At 37.0% G+C, this 22,761-nt stretch overlaps 1 protein-coding gene across 4 annotated transcripts in view; it reads left to right on the top strand.

The window, feature by feature from the left end:
* LOC139133593 (zinc finger protein ZFP2-like) overlaps window positions 1-21,056 on the top strand; it is a 48,009-nt gene extending 26,953 nt beyond the window's left edge. For 3 of the 4 annotated variants that reach the window (XM_070700328.1, XM_070700330.1, XM_070700332.1), the window contains 4 exons: window positions 4,218-4,482; window positions 8,829-9,019; window positions 12,514-12,559; window positions 13,417-21,056. In XM_070700328.1, coding sequence (XP_070556429.1) covers window positions 4,218-4,482; window positions 8,829-9,019; window positions 12,514-12,559; window positions 13,417-15,485 — 2,571 coding nt within the window. In that variant the 3' untranslated portion in view covers window positions 15,486-21,056. Of the gene's footprint in view, window positions 1-2,870; window positions 2,911-4,217; window positions 4,483-8,828; window positions 9,020-12,513; window positions 12,560-13,416 lie in introns of all 4 variants that reach the window. The other variant, XM_070700331.1, reaches the window with a different exon arrangement.
* The last annotated feature ends 1,705 nt before the right edge of the window (window positions 21,057-22,761 follow it).

Raw genomic sequence — 22,761 nt, 5'->3', positions numbered from 1 at the left:
AGCAAAATGCTAGCTTTCCTGACAGGTTTAAATACATGTTGTAGAAATTGTAATATAGTATAATGAAAATTCTAAATTCTTACATGGTAGAAGTATACAGATCTTTTTATCTTTCAATAACCTTTCCTCACAAGTGTACTTTCCTTTTATAATTGTAGTGCAAGGGTCAAAGGTCATGCAATGGTATACAGGATATTATCTCTGGCACGTCTTCAAATGAGTTTCATACTCACTTTATCAACAGTAATCTTGTCAATTATTATTACTCCAGAGAACCAGAAAATAGACAATAATTTCAGTGATACCAATATTTCAGTTTTTGATGAAAAGTTAAAACAAGAGAATGAGACAGTATTTTGTGTCAATGCTACTGAAAGGTCACGGTCTGGAAATCACTTGTGACCTTACTGAGGGAGTTTAATTACTTCATCAGATGTTTCATAATGAAGTAAATAAAATATCCGGAAATTTGTCCAGACGAGGAAATTGAAATATCAACAGCTGTCTTTTGAGTCGTAAAAACCAAGATAAACATCACATTTGATGTTAATTGCAGAAATAATTTCCATTCATAATAAAATAACATGTATACATGCTGTCATATCAACTCAATATCTTGACAGGGATGATAAGGCTAACCTTTTACACTGTTGACTTTGGTCAAGCTTTAGTGTGTTCAATAAATATGTGGTGTGTCCAAAATGCCATTTGGGGAGGGGGAGGTTGTTGGGGGGGGGGGGAGGTGTTGACGAGCAAAGTTACAATACATAGCTGAGTGTATGGACAATTGGAATATTATTTACTATTTTCCAAAATCTCACTTTATAGATCTCATAATTACCAGATTATTTGTTGGTAATTACTAGATCATTTGTGGAACTTCAGTTTGCAACCTGTTTTCCAGTAGTTAGTTGTTCACACTTCATTGAACTTCTGTTAGCTGTAGCTTTTTATCTAACTTTAAGGATTTTTTGTTTAAATGCCTCATGTTCAACTTGTCAAATAACCTGTCCAATTCTATTTCAGAATGTAAAACTAATTTGGTCAAGACGAGAATTCATTCGTGATAATAAAAATGACATAGCATATAGTGTATATAATGTTTGTGTTAGTGATGTTAATATTTCGCACTTCAATATACCTTTTGGAGATGAATGAAAATTTAACTGGTTTTGTAGAAATAAAACAATGAATATATCAAAAGATAGCCATTGTCTCTGTAACGAATATATTACTAGATTGTCCCCGAGGGTCCTGAGCTGACCTAAGGACACAGTGTCAAAGACTTCATGAAGAATAGCAATCTTTCTGTGGGGACTTTGGACCCAAAAAGCGATTCCTACCCAACAACCACATACTTATACACAATTAATTGAAATAGTGAACGAAGTAGGCAGATTATATTTCAAACTTGATGAGAGAGTTTGTAAGCTTTTGTCTGGCTTTCAAACATTTTGTACTGGCCCCTAGTCTAGTGTGTATATTTTCAATAAGATATGTACATATAATAGTTGACGAGTAAAATTGAAGAAATAGTTTGAATACTGATGTTAACACTTTGTAAACTTCCCTATTTCACACTTCCCTAAAAAGCAAACCTTATCGCAACTAAGGGCGAGGTCACTGACACCCGACTGAAAGCTGCTTCCATATGTCAATAGGTGCACGCAATATCGGGCACTACTTCCATAGTGATGCAATGAGAAGGGTAGTCCATGGGAAGTTATAATAAACATTGACAGTTTCATTTGTATCACTTCCATGTTTATGATCTGAGGTCGAGTATTTCTTATTGCTGATTTCTCTCAGAAAATTCTAGTTACAGTCTATGGCACAAAGATGGAAAGTTACATGGGTGAGAAAATCCACAAACCCAAACTCATGGGCAAGCAATTTTTGTGAAGACGGCTTTTTTCATTGTACTGACCACTGGACTTGCGAATTATTCGGCTGGTAACCAGAATGTTTGCGGTTGGCTAGTGGAAATTTAGGCTGGGCTTGTAATCTTATTTGACTACTCCCATGGGCCAGTGGATTTGAATACGATCGCTCACCCCTGTCATAAAGAAAAAACGCGAGGGGGGTTTGGGTGAGGCCAAATTTCACACTATAGTGTGATGTAGCACATTATTGTATCACTTTACATACTCTAAAAATTGAATATACCAGTAGTTGTTATTTTTGATTTCTGGATATTCTAGATTTATGATGGAAATTACATCATCAGAGCATCAATCTGTTATCTGAGTAGAAAATTATCATTAAGCATTGCACAAAAAACTCTATGTACTTTTCATATGAAAAGGTCACTAATAAACAAAATCAGACTTTTTTTTTCAGAATGCTGGCAGTCTATGGTGCTTCAAATTACCTCATTTGTAAATTATGCATATGCAGATAAGGTTGATGAAGACCTACATTTTGTTATCAATGACTCATATCTTATGTGTCTTCCTGAATGAAACAAATGATGTAACAATTGTCACAAATGATGTAACAATTGTCACAAATGATGTAACAATTGTCACAAATTTGCAATGCTGCCCATTATTCTGGTTTTCTAATCCAATGAAATGTTCAGTTTGTAATGCTGCAAATTATTTTTATCAATGTCAAAATAGAAATTGTTTCGTCTGAAATGTTTTTCGTACTGCTTTTAATGAAAGTTGGCTGCCTTGTCAAGTATGTATATGTAAATCAAAGAAAGCAAATCAAATAACAGTTTAATTACATTCAAACTGAAAAATCATGTTAAAAAACATATGTGTGTTATTATCAATTTTCTTTAAAAGATGTGATCTTACATTTGTGTGATTTTAATGAAGGGGTGATATCATGAAATAATTGTGACATTTTGTTATATTTGTCAGGTTGGAGGGTGCCATAATGACTAATCATGTGAACTGAAAGGTGAATTTAAAATTGATTCTAATTTAAGCACAATTTTGATAAGAAGGAATATGCAAGACATGTACATAGTCAAACATTATGTCTAGACACATGTCTAATGTTCAGAATGAATTTTGTTTTGGGTTATTATGCAGTGTTTCTTACGGCTTGTACTTGTATTGATAGATCAGTATTGGACCAGTACTGATGTATTGACAGATCAGTATTGGACCAGTACTGATGTATTGACAGATCAGTATTGGACCAGTACTGATGTATTGACAGATCAGTATTGGACCAGTACTGATGTATTGACAGATCAGTATTGGACCAGTACTGATGTATTGACAGATCAGTATTGGACCAGTACTGATGTATTGACAGATCAGTATTGGACCAGTACTGATGTATTGACAGATCAGTATTGGACCAGTACTGATGTATTGACAGATCAGTATTGGACCAGTACTGACATATTGACAGATCAGTATTGGATGAATACTGATGTCCTTTATATGCTGATAATGGTATATCTGAGCAATTTTTCATCGGTTTCAATTCTCACATTTATCGGGAAAATAAAGTGTGATGAACTTCATGAACTTCCATCTTCAGTATAGTTGACTGGCTGACTACATAGTTCCATGCTGATGTAGTGATTTCACGTCCGGAGCATTCTAGATTCTGTCGGTAGATAGGTAGAAAGTCACGGAATTGTAAGGGATTTATGTGAATATTATTACTTGGGGGAATGTGAAGAACTTTTAAAGTAGAGCAGGTAACAATGATTTCCACAAATGATTGTTGAATGGTTCTATTCTGGAAATAAAAGACGTGCAACGATCTACAACGTCAGTATGCCCAAGAGATCATGTTATGCAAGTACATACAAACACACATGTACAAACGCATGTGGAAATACAAGCATTTCTATGAGCGTTTGTGTATGTGGGTTTGTTTGTACTGCAGTCTATTCGAATTCTGGTTTAAGCCATTTGAGTTGATACTGCATCTTCAGTTGTTCTGTAAACTCTCCAATTTATTAATTAACCGGGGGTACATGTAAATTTCCTATTTATTAGTGAAGTCAAAATGGACCTTCTAACACGCTATAGATAGACAAGTGGACTGTTGATGTTCTATGATTGAACTAAACTAGCCCCTAACTCCCTATAAACAGATGAGCCAACCCCCTAACTTCATGTGAATTAACTAATCTATCAGCGACTTCATGCGAATTGATGAGCCTCCCCCTAGCTGCCTGTGGATTGATGAGCATACTCCCTAAGTTACTGGTAATGAATGACATTTGGCCAATTTTTTTGCAGACTAAACGAAGGATAAGTCAAGGAAGAGAATGTTGCGCTCCAGGATGTTCCAATATGCAGCTGGACAAGGAAGGCAACACCACCGGAATTCACTTTTTCCGTTTTCCCCAAGATGAGTCCAGGAGAACTCTGTGGTGTGAGAAGATCAAACTCTCTGATAAAGTAGACGAAATAACTGCAAACTCTGTCCTCTGTGAACTCCACTTTAAGAAAGATGACATCCGCAGAACACCTTACGGAGCAAATAGATACAGTCTTAAAAAAGGTGAGAATGTCCTATGAGGTGTCAGGTCTTGGCCCTGTCCCTTGGTTGTCAAAAATTGATCAATCCCAAATCTACAGAACAACCTAAAAATCGAACTGAAAGTAAAAGCATCAAATTTTACTTCACATCGTTCTTTCTAAATATTTTATAATTTGATTAGACTTGCATCTATCTATCACTCTATCTTGTTTTTCATAAATCTTTCAGACCTAGTTTTATTAAATCAGTATCAGGACAGTTGCCCCACCGGAAACTCACTACGTGGTCATCTTCCACCCACCAGTTATGGATAGGGGGCAGATAAGTGTCTGGTATGTAAATGACCAGGGGGCGTCTGTCCAAGAATCATCGACTAGCTGCTGCCCACATAACTTACAAGCAGTCAGTAAAAGAGTCATATTCTCTGATTGATTTCAAACTCGTCTTGTGTACATATCAGTTTTGTTGCTGTGGTTTTTAGTCCCCACGGACACCGTCCGGGGGGACTTATAGGTTTGGTCATGTCCGTGCGTGCGTCCGTGCGTGCGTCCGTCCGTCCGTCCGTGCGTGCGTCCGTCCGTTCACTCAGATATCTCTGAGATGCCTGGAGTGATTTCATTCAAACTTGGTACAAGGATTACTTCATATGTCATACAGATGCACGTCAATTTGTTTTGTGATACGATCCAATATGGCCGCCAGGCGGCCATTTTATTACGATTTTTTCATGTACAGAGCCATAACTCAGGCATGTTCCAACCGATTTTATTCAAAGTTGATACAAGGACATCGACCAATGTCATAGATATGCACGTCAATTTGTTTTGTGATACGATCCAATATGGCCGCCAGGCGGCCATTTTATTACGATTTTTTCATGTACAGAGCCATAACTCAGGCATGTTCCAACCGGTTTTATTCAAAGTTGGTACAAGGACATCGACCAATGTCATAGCTATGCACGTCAATTTGTTTTGTGATACGATCCAATATGGCCGCCAGGCGGCCATTTTATTACGATTTTTTCATGTACAGAGCCATTACTCAGGCATGTTTCGACCGATTTTATTCAGAGTTGTTTCAAGGACATTGACCAATGTCATAGATATGCACGTCAATTTGTTTTGTGATACGATCCAATATGGCTGCCAGGCGGCCATTTTATTTACGATTTTTTCATGTAAAGAGCCATTACTCAGGCACGTTTCAACCGATTTTATTCAAAGTTGGTACAAGCTTATTGACAAATGTCATAGCTGTGCACGGCAATTTGTTTAGTGATACGATCCAAAATGGCCGCTGTGCGGCCATTTTATTACAATTTTTTCATGTACAGAGCCATAACTCAGGCATATCTCAACCGATTTTATTCAAAGTTGGTACAAGGACATTGACCTATGTCATAGCTATGCACATCAATTTGTTTTGTGATGCAATCCAATATGGCCACTGTGTGACCATTTTGAACCATAACTCAGACATGTATCAAGCGAATTCATTCAAAAGTATTTTTATCACAGACCTAATGAAGAGGACTCTATCCTCTCTGAGGACCTGTAATCAAAATACCCATTAACAAGTGGGGACTGTGTCATCAACGATGACTTGTTGTACGGAGATGTAGGTTTAACCCTTTGAGTGCTGTAACTTTTTCCCACCAAAATTTGAGTACAACATCTGACAAATTTTTAGGAATTTTTCTGTAATTGTTTGATTATTTTGGAACAAATGGACATAAAATTTCAATGGCTACTGTTGCTTATCAAAATTTTGGCAAAAATCTACAAGAAAATTGACTGATGTACATTTCATATGGGTGACAAAAATTGACTTTGGTGCTCAAAGGGTTAAAAACACCTGGTACTGTTTCTGTTGTTCCCTGTTGGATTAGTCAGATACAGCAAGCGGAATTTCAGTAACAGGACAACAGAACGTATGTCCCCTGTATAGTAAAACCAGGTAACAGCTTGACAACCTCTCCAAAAAACCTGGAAAATGCAGGCTAATAGATGCTAAAACATGTCTACCTGCTAAAATATGTCTAGTTAAACAACAAATCTTAACATTTCCATAGTTGGGCATCGATATGTACATGTACACTATTGACTATTTCTATATTTGACTTGTAATTCAAGGTGTGGTTTGGAAACTAGGTATTTGAAGGAAGAGTGTAGATTGACAGCGAGCATCAGTTTCATGAGTTGTTATGACATTTTGTTTTGATGTATCAACATTGATCTGTTTCAGTAATGTCAAAAGCTTAAACCCATGAGGCTTCGTCATATACTGTGAGATGAACTTTGTAATGGCTGGAAAACAAATAGCAGATTAGATTTGCCCCAAAGTGATTTTCGACAGGAACTCCTGCTAGTGTTTGCAGAGTTAAGGAGCTCTATTTCAGTTTTGTGTCACTTGTAATGTCAGTATGAGTTCAACCTGTTTAATGTACCCTTTTGTTTCTGTGTCATAGTTCCTTAATGAGTAAAACAATTTCTCACAAGCAGCATGTTTTGTGTAATATCAACAATCATGGATAATTCCAGCGAAACCAGCTTTCAAGTTTCAGGAGAACGCAGCAGTCAAGAGGTTGCAGACCTCAGATCTTCAGATTCTTTCACAACAAAGTCAAGGCAAAACCCCTTGAGGTCAGGACACCGCACCCACTTACACAATGCGCCCGCCCACTAAACAACATGTCTGCCCGGTGTGGTATTTTTAGAAAGTACCTTATAAGACTGATTTATGGGTATGAAATGGCAGAAGAAAAGTCAGAATGTATTTACCGCTGAGAGGAAATAAGTTGACATAGTTGTTTATTGCTGTCATCTTTTCTTTTCTACTTCCTACACAGTAGTTTCATCACCATTTGCTGGAGAATCATTATTCAGCTATTTTAAAATCTTGTCAAGAAATCACTGGTGACGTCAGAGGATGTGACATTGTGCACAACAAACTGGTTGTTCATGGAGTTGTGTCGTCGTAATACGTAAATTTTATCAGACCAACTCACAATGAGATCATTCAGTTGCTGCCTGCCATGTGTTTGATATATGGTGAATACACAACTGAACTCTTAGATCTGTTCCGCCCTGCAACATGGGAGGTTTATTTCTGTTTCCAGTGTTAGAATAAGGACTGTTTACCCTGCCAAGCTTTAATTTGAAAATGGTCAGATTTTATTTTCTATCCATAGTAAGAGTTCATGCCCGTAGCCTTCTCTTATTGAATAGTTTAACACTTTGGACATTTCTTTGTTTGAATATAACATTTCAAAAAATGTCAGACTGGTCAATTATGTATACTCTTTGACAAAATGTCTTCCCCTGAATATTTCTCATTTAACTGGGATTTTTAAGTGACCTGAGTAAGAATGGATAAATGAAAAACAGCATTTCGTGTCAATCACTAGCAGGCTAGGGAGTCATTAAGGGTAGCGACAGACTATATAGCTAGAGGCCCCCCAGGATAGCTGTGTAGTTGTATTCATAGGTCTGTATCCACTGATCCGTATCCATATGTAATTAACGTTTCACCAGACTACTGAAGATTAATTGTTTTGCCTGTATGCCCCTATCTTCCTATCTGGTGGTTCAACCTTCTCATAGCAGACAGTAGGGTTTTTACCAAAGCCTGGTGGTTTAAAAGGTTGAATCAGTTGAAAGTGTCATAAATATATATTTATTTAATTACAAAGGCTGTATTATAGAGCAAGAAATCCGTGGGTGCCCACATCAGTAAATCACTAGCAGGGGCAACTTCCTGATTTCCACGGAAGACAGGAAAGGAGGAATAGGATACTGATAAGCGGTTACCTCATTTGAGGTTTTCTCACTGGATAATCTGGTCCTCAACGTTTTGGGTCTTGGTCCTGGCAAATCTCAAGAGATTCACGGTATAGCTTAGAAATATTATTTCGGATTAAGCAAGATTTGTCCACTTTGCTACCTCCACCTGTATCCTTGAAATCCCTGATCTAATGCTGTCTTACCAAAGGATATTAGTTTTGTTCAGCCTATGATTTGCGTCACTTTCACCAGCTTTGGAGAATTAAGAATTCTGGATTGAATGTACATTTACTGTAGCACTTGACTGTGCCACCATTTTTCAGTGCACAGCCTGGATGTCAATATGGAAAATGATGAAATATTTCCAAACAACCCATTTTAACGCCTAAACAGTTATGACAGGTTATAACGTGGAACAAGGTATTTTTTATCATGTTCATTTAATATTATTCTTTCAGAGCAACTGAAAGGTAAACAAATCAGTGATACTTTTAATCCTGTCATACTTTCAGTGACACTGACATAGAGAATGTGCCTGACCTCTTTCTCACCATTTATCATTTTCTTTTCCTCCATTTCCAGATGCTTTCCCGCAAGCAACCAGCGAACCCATCGTGACGACAAGGCGAGGAAGAAAATTATCCAAACCGCAACGATACCAAGAGTATCAGGAACTGGAAGAAAGCACTGATGAATCTCCACCAAAGAAAGGCAGACCAGCAGAGAAAGAACGTAGCAGCGCCCTCTATGTTGAGCCTCATCAACCCCAACTGGTGTGTAATATTACTCTTTCCTTTCATACTTCTGCATCAACTCTTTTAGCTCATTTGCACAACACAGTGAATTACTTGTACATGTACTTATTTGGAAATGGTTGACGTCGACCTAACTTTTTACACAAATTTGACCCACCATGAGAAACGAGACAGGAAGCAGGGATTGTGAGTTTCACACAATATGTGTCGCACAAACCAATCTCTGTGATGTCATAAGTAACGTATACAGTCTCACAACCTAATCTGGCTCCCCTCAAAGAAACTAGACCAATTTGATAATAAACCTAAGTAAAATTTTACTGCAGGACGAATAATTCAGATGAGTAAACTTCTCATAAAAGTTTTTGAACTGTTCTGAGTCGCATAAGGTTGATTACCAGTACTATAACTTTGTGTCCTGACTTGTGTCAGTTGTTTATGAAAACTCATGTCTGTGAAATGTAATGAACTTAAAGTAATTTGATAGTGAAATTTATAATGTCATCGAGATTCTACACAAGGTGAGAATGTACTTCATTGTAAAGAAAACATGTACTTTATCATCAGACAATGGTAACTCCTTTAGAAATTTACATGTGGTGATCAAATTTGGTTAGTTTTGTGAAAAAAGTCACCTTTGGATATGGCTGTAAGACCTGGTACATAAAAATGAAAGGCCTATACATCTCAAAGTTGTCATAGCACAGTTTATGCTGAGTTGCTATAGTAACGGATAAAGCTTCTCTGTCTTTGGTTGATTTCATGTTAGAGAAAAATGAAACCGTTTCCTAACCCTTTTACCCTCGCCATGTATAGAGGTCCATATTTACCATTGAAATCAATAGGTGTGGGCCAAATCATGGTTGTAGTGGGGTTAAACACAACAATGACAACAGCATTGACAACAGTGTATTGTACACTCAGGTGAACGTTTAGGTCCCTCAAAACAGAAATGTTTAAATTTTTGCTCAAACTTTTCCTTTGGTAACATTAAACCATTCTGTTTCATAATCAAGAATAAATATCAATGTGGAAATTGTTGGGTTAGAGAAACAAATTGCCTGAAATTTTCTGATAGTGTACACTCAAAATTGGCAATATACCCTGCATTACGGGTGAAAACTATTTTCAATTTTCAAATGGTGAAATCTTCATTTCAGAATGAGTCCACACACACACATAGCAGACCAGAAAAACACTAAAAATTTGAGTCCCCGAAAACAGTGTCTGAAAACAATCTGTTGTTTAGTCATCAGCGTACCCATACACTGGTAGCAGAATTGATGTCAATGCTTTTTTATCTGATCTGTCTGTGAAAGAACGGATTTAGGTTTTGTTGTCCAATCTTTCCCATGTTTCAAGATACGGAATAATGTACTTCCTTAATATATATTATAAATTTACAAAAATGATGTCCAAAGAAGCGAATATTTCCCGTTCAAACACAAAAGAAAAGAAAGGATCATTTATTTATTGATCTTCTAAAAACCAATGATTTAAATTGATCCACAGAAGGGAAATACTGCACAAAGTAGTAGACAATTATTTAGGTGTAGGATCAGTAAATTGTAGGTAGTGCAGTTGTCGTAATCTTAATTTAATAATTTACAATGACTCAAAGTTGTTATCTTTATCATGCGTTATCTGACTCATTGTGTGTGGGTTCCGTTAGCACAGGTATTAGAACAATGTAGATGTAGATCTTTGGTAGGTGTGTTTCTAAGTGTGACCACATACTAGTGCTCCAGATTCTATTTAGTTCCATGTAATAGTGAGATAGGTTCCCCTAAGGCCCACCGAGATCTTTGGTAGGCGTGTTTCCAAATATAAAGTCATACTGGTGCTGCAGATTCTGTTTAGTTCCAAGTAACGGTGTGAAAGGTTCCCGTATGGCCCACTAAGATCTTTGGTATGTGTGTTTTTAAATATGACCACATACTGGTACTGCAGATTCTATTTAGTTCCATGTAACAGTGTGATAGGTTCCCCTAAGGCCCACCGAGATCTTGGGCAGGCGTGTTTCCAAATATAACAGCATACTGGTGCTGCAGTTTCTATTCAGTTCCATGTAACGGTGTGAAAGGTTCCCCTATGGCCCACCAAGATCTCTGGTAGGCGTGTTTCCAAGTATGACCACATACTGTTCCATGTTAGCTTAGTTCCATGTTAGTACCAGTGTGATAGGTTCCCCTGAGGCCTTCAAGTTTATATATATTGCCCACAGGTGGCAACTACCCCATACCCCATTTTGTGTTTTTGTCGTGACAAACTGTAAGCTGGAAGATTTTTATGGCTAAAAATTTTTGCATTCCTGTCAGGCGTGAATTTATCCTGGTTACTAATTTCTCTGTTTTCCAGTTTTTTTCCAACAATGCTTGGCATTCCAGTTCATCATCATATTTATAATTATGTCAGTAAATCATTATATTTTAACATAGTAACATTTCTAAAGTATAATTGATCTCTATTGATTATGATATAAGATCCCCGTGACTATAGATTATGATCAGGTCTGGCCGCACTATCAAAATGCTTCAAAAATTACAGTTTATCCAACTGGCAAGGTAGACATTCATTGTAGACATTCATTTCATTGTAGACATTCTGACCACAAATTTTGTGATTTCTTCACAAATCAAGACAAAAAGAATGGCACACCTTGTGAATTCTCCATTAAATTTTAGCCGTTGAATATTTTCCTGTGTTTTTGTTCTGATAGTACAATACAGTTCCTTGTTTGATTCCTCAAATCATGATGTGTAGTGGTTGATAGTCAACTTGTCACCCTTGCATGTATATGTGGTGTTCAGTTGTGATGATGTGTGCAAAAGAATGACCAAACGCTGAAGTAGCATTCATGATACAACTTTAGTCCTGGTCAAATTTGTGAAAATTTATAATTTGGAAAATTTTTGTGGTTTACGGTTCAATAGTGCCGGTACTACTCATCTTACTATATTTGTGACAGCTTTGTCAGAATCAGTCTCGAGAAATGAGAGTATTACTGTTCCTGAAGTTGCAGGTTGCTTGAAAATCCACACAAATTCCCTCTGATATTACAAAGTAATGCTAATCATTTTCCTTCCAAAAGTGTTTTATAAATAATTGCATTGTTCAGTGTGACACAAACAGTTTGAATCTTGAACTTGGATCAAGTATATATTTTGAGAGCTCAACCGATTAGGAGCCATCCTAGGTTGTTACGGTCAGCAAATGTGTCATTTTACAACAGCCATGGTAAGAGTATCTGTTATGGCTGTGATCAACCCCTCCCTACAAGACATGTCTGCCATAAATGGGGGCAGTTCTACTCTCACATTGGAAATTTGAAGAGGTGCTGGTGTTTTGTTTTATTGAGGAAATTACAACATCATATTTTGAAATTACAACACCAGATTTGGAAGTCACACCACCAGTTTTAGGGATGTTTACAACGCTAGAGACTATCTGTAACTGTCATCCTTTTTCAAGTGACATCCGACTCCAACTTTTTTTCTGCTCTCATTTTCTAGAGTAATAAGAAGCAGGAACAAGCAGAGCTGACACCTCCTTCATCAGGTTAGTCTTTTCAAATTTTTATGAATTCTTCAAAAATTCAGTTTTTCATGGGTGACGACTTGTTTCAGCCGTGCTGTTCTTTTGCTGAAAAGTTTAGATGCATTGAATCAGGAATGTGGGCAGAAGTGATACTTTCACTTCAGTGTTCGGTCCTGAAAACTATTTACGTATGCAAAGATAGTGTCATGGCCACTTGCTTTGGGACCGTGCAAGCTATCTCCCATTATGAGAGAGTCTGTTAAACAACATTGTGTTTTACCAGCGTATTAGTGCAACCAGCGGCGAACACCATTAATGGAATATAGCTCTGAGACAAGAAATATTATCATGTTAATATGTGCTCAGTCAGGGCAGTTGAGAAAGAATTTCAGGAAATTGTTGTTTTATATGTACAGTTGTTTATGCTTTAAAACTAGTTAGAGAAAAACAGGCTGTTGGGAATATAAGCTTATGATATTATATATATATATATATATATATATATATATATATATATATATATATATATATATATATATATATATATACACACAAAAACACATTGTTGAGGATTGAAAATATGGACTCACCAGAGTGCTCTAACGGCAATACGTACCATGAGCGAAGCATAGTGCCAACAGTGAACGCCCCTTATATTACGCAAGAGGCTGCCCAACAGTCTCAGAGTGCTCTAACTACTATTAAAGCAGTGAGCGAAATACACATATATATATATATATTTATGTATGAGGTGTCCATAAGGATGTGTGCAGTCATATGGTACTGGTAAATTTTTGGTTGTACTTCTTTTTTTGTGTCGTGTAAACCTCAACATGCCAAACTCCTGATGTTTACGAAATAAATTCTTGTTTTCACAGGAGTTCAACAGGTCGCTGGTGATTTGACGATGAACAAACTTCAGCTGCAGTCTGAATGGCTGGAAAAGATGAACCAACTCAGAAAGCAAGGCCTCTTCTGTGATGTCCACATGGAGATTAATGGCAGAGCTATCAGAGCACACAGAGTTGTTCTGTCTGCCTGCAGCGCCCTCTTTCACCAGCAACTCGCCACTGGGGGTGCTATTTTGCCACCTGAAGATTCATATAGTCTGGACTTTGTACAAGCTTTTGAAATGGTGATCGAGTTTGCTTACACTGCTCAGGTAGACCTCTCTATGAACAATGTTCAAAGCATTATGCAAATTGCATTTCACTACCAGATTCTTCCCCTTGTGGATGAGTGCTATTCATACCTGAAATGGCACAGAGAACACAAACTCACTCATCGTCCGGTCGTGTTGAGCAATGGTTACGATTTTGGGGAGGCGTCAGAGGACTGGACGAGGAGAAACGGATTACACCAAAGTACCCTTGCAGCAGTCTACGATGGAGATGATAGCAATGAAGGAAACAGTTCCCAGAGTTCATTAAACAGCTCTCTGAACGGCGGTGAAGCAGCGGACACTGAGAACAGTCAGATTCAGAATGGGCTGACAGAAAAACACACAGTCAGTGAAGGCAAAACGTCTACAGAAGTGCCGCGTAATCATTGTACAGAGGCGGGTTCTTCTGATGTTTCTGACAGTACACAGCTGAGAAAACTCCTCATCAGCAAGACACTGACTCTGGAGAACCAGTGCGGTGACACCGCCGGCAATAAATCGAGGAGTGTTGCAATACCTAACTCATACATAGACGATGATATCAACAGACTATCATGGTCCTTCAACAGTTTTGTTAGGGATGGTAAGAAAGCTTTCAGAGAAAGAACCGAAACTGCTGACGAAGGCATGGAGCAGCATACATTGTTCCTGTGTGTCGATTGCGGAAAAAGTTTCAACACAAAGATAAAACTGATCAGTCACTCAAAGCTCCATTCCAAAGAACCGCTGAAATGCAAATACTGTGCGGAGGTTTTCATGTGGAAGCAGTCACTAGACCATCACATGATAACGCAGCACTATGATGTTTTAGATACACAGGAGATCTTGGCTGTCGGCTCCATGAGCCCTAGCAACACGGAACCAGGTTCACTTGGAGACGCAGAACCCCTAGAGACAGAGGGAAGAGAGAAGGAAAGAGTGCATTTTTGTGGCGTGTGCGGCCGGGGGTTTTCAGAACGTTACCGACTGATGCGACACGAGAAAATTCACACGGGTGAGAAGCCTTTCAAATGTGACCAGTGTGACAAGGTGTTCTCTCGCAAGGATAACCTCGACAGACATTTCTTTGTTCAGCATCTGATACGAGACAGGGAAATGAAAGCTGATGTTTCAAATGACAAGGGCAGTGTCGATAAAAACCACGAGTTGGAAACTTCCAAAGAAGCAAACCATGAAGGTGATGTTTCGGTCGGAAATGCAAAAGGAGCTCAGAACTTCTTGACGGACATTGAGGTGAAGAAGGAGAATAATTTTGATAATGATGTGAAAGACAGCTATATCAGTGCTTTAATGGGTCAGATGACACCAAGACTTTCAAAACAGCATGTGTGTCTGGTGTGTGGCAAGTCTTTCACCAACAAATACCGGCTGGTTCGGCATGAAGTCATACACACTGGTGAGAGACCGTATAAGTGCGAAATCTGCCATCGCAAGTTCACACGGAAAGACCACATGGAGAGGCACAAGTCGCGACAGCATCCCAACGGAGAGCTCGGCACACCCAGCAAAAAGGGACGGAAACCTAAAGTAGCCCCCAACCAGGAAGATGAACTAGAAACAGTGACAGGTCTGCCGGATTTTCAGTGTCAGTTATGTGGTATGGTATTCCAGAATAAGACTGGCCTTAATCTTCATAAAAAGTGCCATGAGTTTGTTGACTGTAAAGACTGTAAGACCATATTTCTCAATGAGGAAGATTACCGCTCTCACAGTTGCACTGGGGATTCCCTACTCAGGGAACAAGCAGACGTCCCAAGCCTCTATCCAATGGATGTTCCGACCTAGTGCCAGTAAGGGGTCAAAGTTCACCGTCATGGCAATTCTTTTTTCCCAGAATGCATTAGCACTTGTAAAGCAATAGGAATGATGGTCTCCTGTTCTGAATACATTTTTACCTGGTAAAGAAATAAATGTAGTGCCATGCCAGGGAAAATTGAAAGAGTTTGAAGACATTCAAATAAATATTGTATTTATTCAAAAAGTTCAGGCGTGCCATTATTATTAATGTGTTTGTGCATTTTTGGAAACATAAGTGAAAATTGCAAAGTCAACCATTATAAAGGTACTTTTTCCTGCTGCAGTCCGTCACATTTGGATAAAAAAAATTACAAACAAAAAGCTGACAACAATACCCTCATTCTGTTTATGTCAGAAACTATATCCAAAAGTGCGGATCAAATAAAAAATATTTACGAAATTGTAAAGATGCTACTGTTATTGTTATTGATAATATATATACAGTTTATTACATTGTGTTTCATTTTTTCTCGTAGTTGGTTTCATCTTTTTTTTGCATGCAGAAAACAGCTTTTAAGTGCATCAATATTTGTTCTCCATTTTTACATTGTTTTGCATGTTGCAGACTTTACTTTTGACTTATTTATATGAGAGACAGATGTGTAAATTTTTCTGTGAGGCCAGAGTAAGAGAATTCTTTGTCGTGCATCTGCAGACACGTGTTGGTTTTCAGAATTGTCCAGTAAGAAATACACAAATTTTGATAACAGAATTTTCCACTGTCAACAATATTCAAACGTAAGGCAAAGCCGTGACTCATACACTGCAACAAAATACTTCCTTGAAGCAGTCATATGACAACGGTTGAACAATGTGGTGAAGTAAAATTATATTCTCTTGAAGTATATAGTTCCAGCAATAAGCAGGCTTTGCGAAAAAACAGTCAAATAATGGGAGGTCGAGTGTGTTGAATATTTTTTTGTGGTTTTGAACCACTTACCTGCCTAATTTTCGGAATTCTGAGTGGAGGCAAAGCAAAGAATTTACTTACCCTTGTGTCAGTGATAATTTAATCCTTGACGGCCTTTCTGGCCAAATTTCAAAGCAATCAGTTTTCATTTGTTCGTTTTCTCTGACTGCAAGTCTTCTTTTGAATATTCTAGTACTATTAGTGTGCATTGTACAACATTTATACAAGCAAACTGAACCAGTTATATACTCATAAATATATTTGAATTTACCAATTCATGGGAAAGTTTCAGATCAGAGAATGCTAGATAGCAATGGTGTGTGTCATAACCTTTTTGACTCAGATTTCCACCAATTGTATAATTTAACTATATCTACCAGTGCCCACATCTATCACTTACATGTACATGGAGTAACTTACATGATTTCTATCAGTACTCATACCTATCAAAAGTGTAGCTGACCTGTTCTCTACCAGTGCCTATAGCTAGCACTGATGTGGCTCATACCATCAACAAGAAAGCAGGGGTAAAAGCAGTTCATATCACCATCAGGCTTGTGTTGTTGTGCCCCAGCCAAGTATGGTCTGTTTTATAAAATTGCACCAACTTTCTTATCATCAGAGAATTCACAGATATGTACTGTGGATAATATTCCAATGCTTGGCAGGTTGTTGACGCTGGTAGAGAGCAGAACAGCAGAGCTGGGTTGCTTTATGTAATACATTACTGTAGATAGCTCAACTGACATAATTATGTTTACATGTGAAACTTGCCACCTGGAATACCAGTGTATTGGGAATCTACTGCGCTGGTCAGGTAAAAGTACCTCATCAACATTTCTTCTTTTAATGATTTTGCAGCTGTTCTTGAATTCCATTCTTACGAAAATAACCCACAGGAATTGTAAAGGACAAAGTCTTGCAGGAATCCAGTAAGACTACCGTTCGATGTGTGTGGGATCTCTTTGGTAATTTTGAACTCTGTCCCATATACGTCTTGAAGAAATCCGATGATAGTCCTGTAGGACAATAGTCTATGATAATCCTATAGGATATTTTGTTGAGGTTAAATCTTGGCATAGAAAACTCTTTTTGTCTTTCTTCTCACCCAAGGAATAATTCATCTTTGCTGCTGGTCATTTTTCTCCGTGCAATGAAAATGAATTTTTCAAGTTTTTACTCCCTGCATATGATGCTTCCATCCTTCATGAACCATGCAACTCAGAGAATGCACATTTTTACAGTCAATTCATATACAGTTAGGAATGTTCATAAATTGTACATTTATACAGGAAATTTTGGTGTTCTTGTAGAAAATTGTGAATACTGCAGACTTTTTTTTGCCAGAGAGTGGCAACTCACAGTGTACAGATGTCAAAAATAAATTGACCACTCAATTTTGTCAGAATGTACACTAAATATTGAATTGTCTGATATTTTCAATATTTGTATTTAAAAAAATTGTAGTCAATCAAATTGTGATCTGGTGACTTCATGATATTATCCAGAGATACTATTCAACTATAATAGTATTCCTAACTTTTATTTATGAAAGGTTAATCAGAATTTGTACTCATCAACTTGCTGCATTTCACAGTTGTTTGTTTTTTGGTTTTTTTGTATGTTTTATATACCCAGTACTTTGCAGATAACTGATTTCCTTCAATTGCCAATTGTCTGCTTGGCACAGTTTTATTCTTCCCATGATGCAATAGTCCACTCTGCTGCTGTACATAAATAATATAATTGTGTCCTTCACATCAACTCAGAGAACATGATTGAATGTATGTGCAAATCACAAAGACAGTAATGTTTACATAGATTCTATAAAAAAGCCTGTTTGGAGAGACTTTAAAGTTGCATTGCAGTGACTTTGGGCTGTCAGATTTTAGTCTATGTTTACTTCATATTTTTATTTCCCAATTTTGTATCTTCGTTAGAAGTTTATCCTGTGTACCCTAGATATAAATACATGTTCATATAGCCATAGATAGATTGAGATATCTGTACAAACATACACAGGCACATGTATCAATACATACATACATACATACATACATACATACATACATACATGCACGTGTATATATATACATACAGACATAAACACACTTACATACATACATACATACTTACATACATACATACATCTGTACGTACATATGTACATACATACATATATACATACATACATACATACATACATACATACATACATACATATGTACATCTGTACGTACATATGTACATACATACATACATACATACATACATACATACATACGTACAATTGTACGTACATATGTACATACATGCATACACATGGATGTACAAAGAAAAAACATGACATCTATTTACCAAAAATCCCAATACATGTATGTACCTAGTACAGATAGTGGCTAAAATATAGAAATTGCCAACATTTGAAATTGCATTGGATAGATCATACTTTCTCAATGGAAGTGACATATTCTTTTAATACTGAAATAATTTTTATGACGGTGGATTATTCTAAATTGATCAAACCAATTTCCCAGTGTGCATCACTGTGCTGTATGAACAAGAGGTCATGAACTCTGAATGACCTTTGCTTGAAAATATATCAGTATAAGACATACAGTTATTGTAGTGTAAACAAAATAACCTTGAAAAGCTTCACAAGTAGTGGACTGTTCCTTGACCTTTCATAAGATATTTAACCTTTTGTTTTGTGTAGCCAAGAAGTGATATAAATTATTCATAACTTATTTCTGTTTTCAGCCGTAAGTATTCATAGGTGTGTTTTTGTTGTGACTGCAAAAGCTAAAAGCTCTATCGAAGATTCTGGAGTGTACTATTTGTGTGTTCTGTGTTGACTGAATTTGAGAGAGTCGAATTTAAAATTTGGTTGAGTTTTTGGAAATTAATTTGCCAAGTGAAATTGTAATATAGAAGTATGATCATGACATTGTCTCATTCATACATTCTTTACAGGATGTAACATGGAAAATCTTTGAATTTCAACTTTATCTTTTTCTACATTTTTCTGAATGCATTTTTAACAGCTACTTATTTATTTTGTAAGAATGCATACATTTAGATTCTGTATGGAATATATGACATTTTTTCAATGATAACCCACTGTAGTCACTTACAAAAAAATCACTGACAAGATTTGAGATGTACCCATTTCAGTGACTCTTACCCAAGCACAGATTATAATGATAGGTATGTTTTGATAACGGCAGTACATGTACAACATTGGCTGTTGCTGAAAGAATTTCAGACAAATTTTGTCATTTTGCGACTTACTTATATCGCTGCTTTACTTAGTCTCATACGATGTGCCTGTAATTAATGAAAGTCTGATATATATAGATGAAAGAAATCTATCATTTGAGAATTGCTCTCCTGTGTTTACCCCCTTTCAACAAAGTAATCAGAATGTACAGTCTTGCTTTGTGATGATGTAGCTCATAATTTTTCAGATAGGTGAATACTTGAAGAGAAAAGTTGGTTGAGGTTGCACTGGTATTGTTTCTCTAAAAATGGAAAATATCTCATGGCCTTCTGTTCTTTTCTGGTGTGACCAAAAAAATTCAAACTCTGAAGAATGTTTACTTGTGTTTGTTGACATCAAGTTTACTACTGAATGTTTACCAGTACCGGCATTAAATTTTGCACATTTTCAGATTATCAAATTTCATTTTACAGTCTGAGATTTCTCATCCTTCTATGCAACCTTTCCTCCAACAAACAATGATTTCTCATCTTATTCAGCATAATGGGTTTCCATTAGCTTCTGAATCCGAGGACCCTTCACCTAGTTGACAGAGAAAAGTCACCTTGAACTTCAGACCAGGCCCAAGCAAAGCTTTGACATTGCATTGCTTTTAGTTTACTTTAGTAACTCCGTTTTGTACTTTTCTGCATTCAATTTGACAAGATGTCAATAGGAAGTAATGCAAAAATGGAAATTTACCCCTCTTCCCATTAAAATGATACAATCAGGATTATAGTGTATAAAAATTAAAAAAAATTACATTCTGATATGCATAGTATTTGATATTGTAATCTGTCTGCATTATAAAATAAATGCTGCTATCGTACCGTACAGCTTGCATTATTTCAATAAATTTGTAAACCATGGATCTGATTATGTCAATATCTTCAACAGTGCTTTTCCTATTAACCATGTTTTCTCTCAAGTGAGCTGGAATTTTTCAGATGTATGCCGCACCACAGTCCCTCTGTGGCCGCACCAAGTGAGTTGGAAAAATGAAGTTTTTTCAATTGCCATGCCTAGTTTTTGTGAAATATCTTACAGGAGTTTTGTACATTCCTGTATATATCACGAATTTTACCACTTTTTCTGTGCTTTCTTTGATTGGTGTGTTTTCTGTTACTCCACAATGTAGATTTAGTATGGAGAGGAATCTATGGTAAGCAGGTTGACTCCTTCATTCCTAGACTCCATTGTAAAATATTTATTTATTCAGTAATGTAATTTATGAACTGCAAAGCATCACAAATTGTGAAATGCTAAATTGTAAATTGAAATGAAAATTTTCAAATGACGTTAATTGAATGAGGAAGAAATTTCAATTTATTTGGTAGATTTAAATACAGTAATATATTGAATAAATATGGTTTTTCCTTTTTTTCCTGCATTCATGAGTATATTGGTCTATTTTTGTTAAAAATGTAGTTTTAGGGTAGTGTCTCAAAACTGCAAGACTTAAACGTTTACTCAAACTTTCCTCAACAAAACTTTTGACCATTTTCTTACCAAATCAAGAATAAAAATCAGGGTTAACCATGCAAAATTTGGTACTAGAGAGACAAATTATCTAAGATTTCCCGATATTTGAAATTCAAAATGGCCACCACCCCTGTGTGTGAAGTCTATGGGAAAAAACTAAGATGGTGTAAACTTTCCCAACACCAAGAGCGTGAAAATAAGCCCCCACAAGTGGTGGATCAGAACAGACTTGATAAAATTTGAAAGACCAAGTATCTGTCCCTGAGGCACGTCCTACCTTATTCTCACATTCCTGGCCACTGGGAGTGTGGGATCACCTGTGTGGGAAAAATCGTCCCACACTCTGCAGTATGTATTACACGAGCTCTGATTGGATGATAAAAAGCCTTTCATTCCATGTGCAAAATATTATCCAATGGCACGATGAGTAACACACGGACCGAAACTAAAAAGTAAGCAGGTCAGAGTACGGTGACAGACGACAGCGTTGCCACGATTTTGGATAATGTTGTATGTCGTTGGTGACAGACTCACAAAAGACGGCCGAATTTTCCAAATAACTGGTGAACATAGGCCTCTTGGTACTTTTTTTTTCTGTTGGACATCTTGTCCTTAGCAGTAGTTGAAGTATCGGCAGTGGATCTCACAACAGAGATCGCGTTAGTGACATGGAGTGCTAGATAGTAGATGGCCGCAAAGTAGGATAGTCTCTGATACAGTTAAACATTCAATGTTTCCAAAGTGAATTTAATGCATTTCATGGTCATGTGAGAAAAAGAATCTCACACACAAAGGACCTGGGATCAGATTTCTCACACGAGTTGGGGATATTTTGTCTCACACTCGCCTGCGGCGAGAGAGACAAAACATGTGAGACAAAATATCCCCAACTCGTGTGAGAAATCTGATCCCAGGTCCTTGGGGGTGTGAGATTCTATTAATCTGTGTGTGTGAGATCTGGACAAAGCACTGTGAATGGTGTCAGTACTTTTGAACACCTTTGTGTTGTTTCCTTGTCCTGTATTTCAGGGAGTTGAAAATAATCTTATACAGCAACTTTAATTCTGCTATGCAAAAATCTTTTCAAAAGGCAAGCATTGCTCAACTTCTGTGATAAATTGTCATTGATATATCGCGTGTTTTTCTGTTTTGTATGCTAAAACTGCAAGCAATTGCCTAATCAATTTACAGCAAGTGATGTGGTGATGTGAACATCTACTAGAGCATGCTACTGTCGACAAAATGCTTTCTTCTGCTTTGAGAAGAGCAGCAACTTTTAGCTGCAGAGAATGCTTGTCTCATAATATCGTAAAAATGATGGGTAAAAATGAGATATCATAAACGTGATACCTTGGCAATATATTATTTCTTCTGAATGAAATTGAATATTTAATAATCACATTCTCAATTTTCATTGGTATGAGCAAAATGTGATATACTCAAAATTATGATGAAATCTACAATTTTGTATTTTGGGGGCAATTTTTGTCATTTTTGGTCAAAAAATGTCTTACTCCAATACTACTCATCTGATAGCTTTGAAATTTAGTAGTAAAGGGAAAGCCACTCCACTCATCATTTGTATTTGGGTTGTTTGCGTTTTGTGTAGAATA

Source organism: Ptychodera flava, chromosome 5 (genome assembly GCF_041260155.1).
Source record: "Ptychodera flava strain L36383 chromosome 5, AS_Pfla_20210202, whole genome shotgun sequence".
Taxonomy (NCBI): domain Eukaryota; kingdom Metazoa; phylum Hemichordata; class Enteropneusta; family Ptychoderidae; genus Ptychodera; species Ptychodera flava.
Note: the sequence above shows the minus strand (reverse complement) of the source record. Positions and strands in the feature narration are given on the sequence as shown.